Source organism: Myotis davidii, unplaced genomic scaffold, assembly GCF_000327345.1.
Source record: "Myotis davidii unplaced genomic scaffold, ASM32734v1 scaffold428, whole genome shotgun sequence".
NCBI lineage: Eukaryota > Metazoa > Chordata > Mammalia > Chiroptera > Vespertilionidae > Myotis > Myotis davidii.
The window spans coordinates 1,866,594-1,874,049 of NW_006299834.1; the positions used below are offsets into that span (position 1 = coordinate 1,866,594).

General features: G+C 56.8%; 1 protein-coding gene across 2 annotated transcripts in view; it reads left to right on the forward strand.

The window, feature by feature from the left end:
• Positions 1 to 7,456, forward strand: part of NAGA (N-acetylgalactosaminidase, alpha-) — a 7,618-nt gene extending 162 nt beyond the window's left edge. For both annotated transcript variants that reach the window (XM_006775952.2, XM_015571943.1), the window contains exons 2-10: positions 297 to 382; positions 1,307 to 1,442; positions 1,938 to 2,109; positions 2,522 to 2,699; positions 3,004 to 3,098; positions 3,838 to 3,999; positions 5,359 to 5,556; positions 6,578 to 6,721; positions 7,193 to 7,456. In XM_006775952.2, the coding sequence (XP_006776015.1) occupies positions 367 to 382; positions 1,307 to 1,442; positions 1,938 to 2,109; positions 2,522 to 2,699; positions 3,004 to 3,098; positions 3,838 to 3,999; positions 5,359 to 5,556; positions 6,578 to 6,721; positions 7,193 to 7,327 (1,236 nt within the window). In that variant the 5' untranslated portion in view covers positions 297 to 366 and the 3' untranslated portion in view covers positions 7,328 to 7,456. The remainder of the gene's footprint in view (positions 1 to 296; positions 383 to 1,306; positions 1,443 to 1,937; positions 2,110 to 2,521; positions 2,700 to 3,003; positions 3,099 to 3,837; positions 4,000 to 5,358; positions 5,557 to 6,577; positions 6,722 to 7,192) is intronic.

The window sequence follows — 7,456 nt, forward strand, 5'->3', positions numbered from 1 at the left end:
CCAGAGCCTGGTCTCGGCCTGGCGTCTCCCCTCTTCCTGGGCGACCTGGAGCCCGTGCTGCCTGTTGGGCCCTGGCCGGAGGAGGCCCGCCCTTGGGCTCTTGGGGCGCCCCGCACTGCAGGGGGGTGAGGTCTGATGTCCGAGACACGTTGTTTAGTATTTCTGAAGGAAGCAGGGAAGTATGGCTGGGCAGGGAGTCGGGGTAGTGGGGGCGTTTTGGGGATCCCCGCCCAGGGTTGAAGGCCGCAGGGCTAGTGGGGCAGTAGTGACGCCAGTATTTTTCTAATGTTTCTTAGCTTCCAAAGCCCAACATATAAAGCTGGGAAAAGCGGATCTGGCCCGCTCCTGGGACGCTGGTGCAGAGCAATGCTGTGGAAGACAGGTAACCTACACGGGAGGGGGTGGCTTTGGGAGGGTCGGTGGCCAGCTGGGGTGGGACTACCTGGCGGGAGTGCAGGCCTCCTCCCCTGATGTGGGTATGCCATGTGGGAGACTTGTTCCTCTTATTCTTGGAGCTGGGCTGGGAAAGGAGAAGGAACTGCCCGCCCCCCTGAGGAATCAGTTCCCCTCTAAAATGCAGAGGCCCAATCTTATGTGATATCAACAAGTGCTGAGAAGAGCCCTGTAAAGTCGGTACATTAACTCCATTTTACAGATAAGGAAACTGAGGCCCGAGAGAAGGGCTCACCCTGGGGAGCTGGCTGTGTGCAGGTCCCACCTGGCTGATCTCTCTCTTTTTAAATTTTAAATATAATTTTATTGATTTCAGAGAAGGAGAGGGAGAGATAGAAACATCGATGAGAGAGGATCACCGATCAGCTGCCTCCTGCACGCCCCCTAATTAGGATGGAGCCCGCATGTGCCCTTGACCAGAATCGAGCCTGGGACCCTTCAGTCTGCAGGCTGACGCTCTATCCACTGAGCCAGACCAGCTAGGGCCTGGCTGATCTCTAGGTCTCTTGGGGATCTGTGGTGGAGAGCAAAGACCTGGAGGCTGGCTACAGTGGACTGTCAGTTCTGTGTAATGGAGTCGGTCTGGGTAGAGAAAGGATATGACCTTAGCTATTAGTTTTTGCTAATTCTAGCACTGCTGTGGCAACAACAGCAAGTGGGGATGTCCCCCAGGCCTCACACACACTGACCTGCTCCAGGCTCCATCCATCTGCTCAGCCACTGCATGCAGGAAGTGCCAAGTCCACCTCAAGCCCCGGAGTTGCTCCTCTAGTGTGCAGGCGGGCAGCCCGTGGAGGGGGTCGGGCGAGGGCCGGGCTGTGGGAGTCACTCCGTCATCCCCACCCTCCTACAGCGCCGCTGCTAGCCCTGGTGGGCCAGGTGCTGGTGCTGGAGAACGGGCTCCTGCGGAGGCCGCCCATGGGCTGGCTGGCCTGGGAACGCTTTCGCTGCAACATTGACTGTGAAGAGGACCCAGAGAACTGCATCAGGTGAGGAAGCACCACACCGCCTAACAAGTTGTGCCCAGGCCCTGCAGAGTGGGGGCAGGGAGGAGAGAGTCGGCGAGAGAAGAGAACAGGGTCAAATACCCCCCATCTCTCAAATACCCCCTAGAGAGGCTGCAGCCAGAGGTGACTCTTGGGACATCTGACAACCTTGTGACATGCTTGGGGCCTCTGTGGGGCCTGTCAGGTCTGTGGGGCAGGCACTTTGTGGACCCAGCCCCTGAGGTAATCAAAGGAGATAACTGGTGAGGCTAGGCCAGACCTCACAGTGCTGCCCCTGGCTCAGTCCTGCCCCTTGGCCTGGGCTAGACCATTCCTTTCAACTTCCCCCTGCTTAGGGCTCATGGCACTATGCCTGGGGTCATTTACAATTGTCACCTGGCTTAGTCTGCAGCTGACCCCAAGGCCAGGGTTCTTGTTGCCTTGGATGAGGAACGTGCTAGGCCGCTAAGCTGCTCCATCCCCTGCTCCTCTTGCCAGTGAGCGGCTCTTCATGGAGATGGCTGACCGGCTGGCACAGGACGGATGGCGGGACCTGGGCTACACATACCTTAACATCGATGACTGCTGGATTGGCGGGCGCGATGCCAAAGGCCGCCTGATGCCTAGTCCCAAGCGCTTCCCCAACGGCATTGCCTTCCTGGCTGACTATGTGAGCCTCACCCAGCCCTGCCCCTTGAGAACTCAGTCTGATGGGGAAACAAACAAATCGCTAGTTTTGGCCCACGGTGGTGGTGGGGAGCCAGGAAGGGCATCTGATCCACCTGGGATTTCAGGAAGGTTCTCCAAAGAGAAGGCAATTCGTGAGCTGATACCAGAGAGGTGACATTTAAGGCAGAGGGGATGGCGAAGCGAAGTGAAGGCCTAGAGGCAAGGATCAGCCCCTGGGAGTGTGTGTTGGAGGGAGGAGAGGACCGTAGTTGGCCAGGCCAGCCAGCAAGCGGAGCCCTCTCCTTTGTCATTGGGGCACCGGAAGGTTTGAATGGGGCTGGGCCAAATGCGCCTGTGAGGTGGCTCCCTGAGGGTTCTGCCTGAGCCCACTGTGTCCTTGGCTCCCCCTGCAGGCTCACTCCCTGGGCCTACAGCTGGGCATCTATGAGGACTTGGGCAATTTCACCTGCATGGGTTTCCCCGGCACCACGCTAGACAAGGTGGTCCAGGATGCTCAAACCTTCGCCGAGTGGAAGGTGGACATGCTGAAGCTGGATGGCTGCTACTCGACCCCAGAGGAACGGGCCAAGGGTGAGTTGCACAGCTGGCTGGGGGCCATGGAAGGGGCCCCAGTGTCCACTTGCCTGAGCCCGTCTGTCTGTATGCCTCCTAGGAAGTGGTGTTTCCCAGTTCCCCTCACCCAGGGGCTCCCAGCTCCCTAAAGATGGCTGGGCACCGTGCCCACCTGGGAAGTGTTCGCAGCATTGGGCACAGGGGGCAGCACCTCTGTGGAGCGTCAGTTTCCTCACCTTTGGTGGGAGAATGTTTGGGTTGAGGCCCTAGGCTGCTTCCTGCACCTTCTCGGTCCTGAAATGTGGGGGTTGGACTTCTCCAGGGTACCCCATGATGGCTGCTGCCCTGAATGCCACGGGCCGGCCCATCGCCTTCTCCTGCAGCTGGCCAGCCTACGAAGGGGGCCTCCCCCCCAAGGTAAGCCATTCTGCGCCCACCTGGCAGCGTTCCCCCACCTGCCTCCTCACCTCCTGTGCAGTCACAGGCCGCCCATCGCCTTCTCCTCTCACCATAGCTGCCCGAGTGCTGATTTGTAGTCTAGAGAGAAGGCCCCGAGTACCCCAGAGGCACCCAGCCAGCCTAGCGTCTTAGAGAAGAGGCACTTGTGAGGTGGCTGAAGGCATGGGAACCACACGTGATGGGCAGGCACACTGTACCCATCAAGCGGAGGGAACCTGGGTTGTCCTGAGTGGGCTAGGAGACCCAGAATGCTGGTGAGGATAGGCAGGTGGGGCCCGTCTCGGAAGGGCCTGTGGGCACCTCAGCAGGGGCCCTCAGCACCTAGGACACTAGAAAGGGTGCGGTCAGACCTGCAGACCTGAGGGAGGATGCTGGCAGAGGGTGAGAGTCACTGCGGGAACACAGGTGGGTGTGCAGCAGGGATGTTGGTGGTATACCACCTGGAGCCTGTACCCTGGGCTTGACTCAGCTGGCATGGGAGGGCAGGACAGGCTTCTGGCACCAGGATCCATGGAGCAGAGGCCTGGGCAGCCCCAGAGCAGGGCTGTTCTCTGCAGCCTTCCTCATCCTGAACAAGCTAGGGTTGGTTCTCTGCCTTCCCCACCCTCTTGTCTCCTGCTGAGCCTCCCTGCCCCTGTGCAGCCTGTGGGCAGCAGAGGGTGACTCCTGTGCTGGACTCTGCCTCCCTGACACCCAGGTGAACTACAGTCAGCTGGCAGAGATCTGTAACCTCTGGCGCAACTATGACGACATCCAGGACTCCTGGAGCAGCGTGCTCTCCATCCTGGACTGGTTTGTGGACCATCAGGACATTCTGCAACCAGTGGCCGGCCCTGGACACTGGAACGACCCAGACATGGTACCAACATGGGGGGATGTCCCAGGACCCATCACCATGATGGACTTGCTCCCTCTCTCTGGTCGCTCACTGCCAGGTTCTAGATCAGTGTCTCTGAACCAGCTGCATTAGACTTGCCTTGGAGCTTATTTACAATTCTGTTCCCAGGCCCCACCCCCACCCCCACCTTTTGGATCAGAATGTTGGGAGAAGGCCTGGGAATGCCCATTGTTGACAGTCTTCCCAGGCAATTCTGATGCTTGAAACTTGAGAACTTGGTCTGCAGTGACTCGAAGTGAAACATTATTCCTCTGCAGAGTGAAAAACACGAATATTCCACACCTCTGTCCATTCCCTCCCCTAACCTGTCCTCACCCAGGCTGCCTCTGACCCTTCTTTCAATGCCCTGTACCCTGTCACCCTCCTGCAGAGCCTCCACCGGCAGAACCGGCCCCTCGTACCCACCTCTCTCGTAGCCTTGGTGACTTAAATATTTTTACAATTTGTCTTAGAGTTTTATAGCTATCTCTTCATTTAATCAAGATTTAATACTAGTGATGATTAAAATACAAATACTGGCCAGATAATGGGGCACCTGGAGAAACAGAAATCGGCCTGCCTTAGAGTTCTAGCTCCAGCTCTGCCACGTACCTTAGGCAAGTGACTTAATTTTCTCTGTGCCTCCATTTCTGTGTTTAATTTTAGTAATTTATGTCTTTTAAAATATTTTTTATTGATTTTTGAGAGAGGGGGAGGGAGAGAGAGAAACATCAATATGAGAATGAAATATTGGTTGGCTGCCTCCTTGTGCCTGTTTTGTCAATTGGAAAATGAAAATAACAACAGTAGCTACCTTATATATAGGGCTGTTTTGAGGGTGAAATGGATGGCCCTTTAAAATGCTTGGCACAGCTTGGCACATGTACAGTGCTTAGTTAGGTTGGCATCACTAAGTATGTAACAGTGTTGTGTGAGCAGTAATCGTTTGTGTCCCATCTAGATTGGTTGCCCTGGGTCAGGTGGTGGCTACTGGCAAGAGCAGGGACTCTGTTGGGCTCTGGTTCTGGTTTCCTACCTCTGTCATCCTGGGTGCGTATTTCAGTTCACAAATGCTTTTGGCAGCAGGATCCCATTGGAATGACCTGTGACATGGCCAGCACCCCCTTTCTTGTGAAATAAAAAGCTGAGGCTCAAATGGAAAGTGACTCAACTCATCCCGAGGCCACACTGCTAGGGAATGGTGTTTGCCAAACCAGGCTCCCCATGTGGCCGTGCCTCCCACCTCCACCTTCTCTTGCTTCAGCTACAAGCTTGGGGTTGGTGCCTATACTCTCCCCACTGAAGAGAGCAGGGCTAACCACTTCTCTCCTCTGCCCCTAGCTGCTCATTGGGAACTTTGGCCTCAGTTTTGAGCAAGCTCGGGCCCAGATGGCCCTGTGGACAGTGCTGGCGGCCCCCCTCTTCATATCCACGGACCTGCGTACCATCTCCGCCCAGAACATGGACATTCTGCAGAATCCACTCATGATCAAAATCAACCAGGATCCCTTAGGTATCCAGGGACGCAGGATTCTCAAGGTATTGGGGTGTGGGGGGAAGAAAGGGGAGACTGAGGGACTAGGCTTCCCTGAGAACAAGCCTGCAAGGCTGGGTGCATTCAGTTGAAGACTCTACTGGGGGCTATTCCAACTGTCCCCCACTTATCCGGTGAGGGCAGGGCCAGAGCAGGACAGCTCATGGGATTTGGGGGAGACGTCACCGTGCAGTGCCCAGGGTCCAGTGAGGCCTCTCAGGTTGGAAGTATAAGGTGTCTGGCGGAGAACTGTGATGTCTGGTAGAGAACTGGGGCTTCCCTGCCGTGTTTAGGAGTTGTATGAGCCAAGGAATACAACTATTATTCATACTGGTGTCTACTTTTTATTGATCACCTACTGTGTGCTGGGCATTCTAGATACATTTCCTCACAAGGTCGATAGTCCTTCCCTGTTTTATAAAAGAGGAAACTGAGATTTGAAGGGTCTAAGTAACTTAGCTCAAGGCCCCACAATTAGTAAACAGCACAACAGGACCTGATTCCAACAGTGTTGCCCAAAGTTTGTGCTCTTGCACACTCCTCCCTCTCTAGTTAGGATAAATCTACGCACCTGTAGACTGTACCTGTGGAGCGGCCCAGAGGAGGGAACTAATCCCTGTCAGGCCGGGGACCTTCTGGAAGATGGGGTTCACGCTCCTGGCTGCACAGGGCAGAGTGCATCATCCCACTGGCCACTCCAGGGCAGCAGCTGTCCACGTCCATCCCTCCCATCATCCTTTGAACTCTCTGAGGCAGGACCTCGTGCAGCATTGCGTCTGTGTCCTGGCATGGGGCCTGGACACAGGAAGTGTTGGGGAGTGTCTGCCAAGTCAGGGAAGGAAGGAAAGTAGTTAGATAAGTGGGGTACTGGAGGGCTGTAGTATCACCCCCCCCCCCTCAAGCTTTTGCGTGGAATGAAACTGTGGGCTGGGGAGGGGCGACCCAGGGCTCAAGGGAGGGCCAGGAAGGGGACCTCAGGGCCTGCCTGAGCGGGAACCGCAGCCAGCAGCCATCTTCTGTGCCCAGGAGAAGTCCCTCATCGAAGTGTTCCTGCGGCCCCTGGACAATAATGCCTACGCCTTGGTCTTCTTCAGCCGCAGGACAGACATGCCGTATCGCTTCCACTGCTCCCTCTCCCAGCTCAACTTCACCAGCTCCATCTTGTATGAGGTGAGCGCCCTGCAGGTAGTGAGTGCCCTTTGTTTTCCTGGGAGGGTGCTGCTGGGGTGGGCCTCACCCAGGCCTCCCCTACACCGTGGGCCTTGGGTCCTGTGGCAGGTGCTCAAGGGGCAGCTGCAGGCACTGAGGCCATGGCTGGTGCTGCTCTGCACACTGGCACTTTCAGGCTAAGCAAACAGGACTACTGAGTAGGAATGAGTCCCGTTACCCACCGAGGCCACGCTCCTCGCCTCACTGCTCAGCCCTTGCCAGCACGGTGCTCAGGTCCTCTGTGGGCGGGGCTTTCGCCACTGCCTATGCCTGGGCATCAGCTGGCTGTGCCGGTGAGAAGTGACAGGGTCACGGCTCCGACTTCTGCAGTGCACACGGGAGGCCCAGCACAGACAGGCCAGAGTCCAGGCTTCTGTGCCCTCTGCCTGGCCATTCTCACGGGGGCACTGGTTATGTCCCTCCCTGCTGCAGGCCCAGGATGTCTACACGGGTGGCGTCATCAGTGGCCTCCGGACTGAAACCACCTTCACAGTGATCATCAACCCGACAGGGGTGGTGATGTGGTACCTGTACCCTGTCAGGCAGCTGGGAACACCTCAGCAGTGAGGAGCTAAGACATGTGACAGGTTGTAGCAGCACTGATGAACCCAGACCATGGAGCCTCGACATGCCAAGGGCCAGGAGGCGAGGTTCTCTGCTACCCAGGCCCGCTTGGCGACTGATCCCATCGGACCC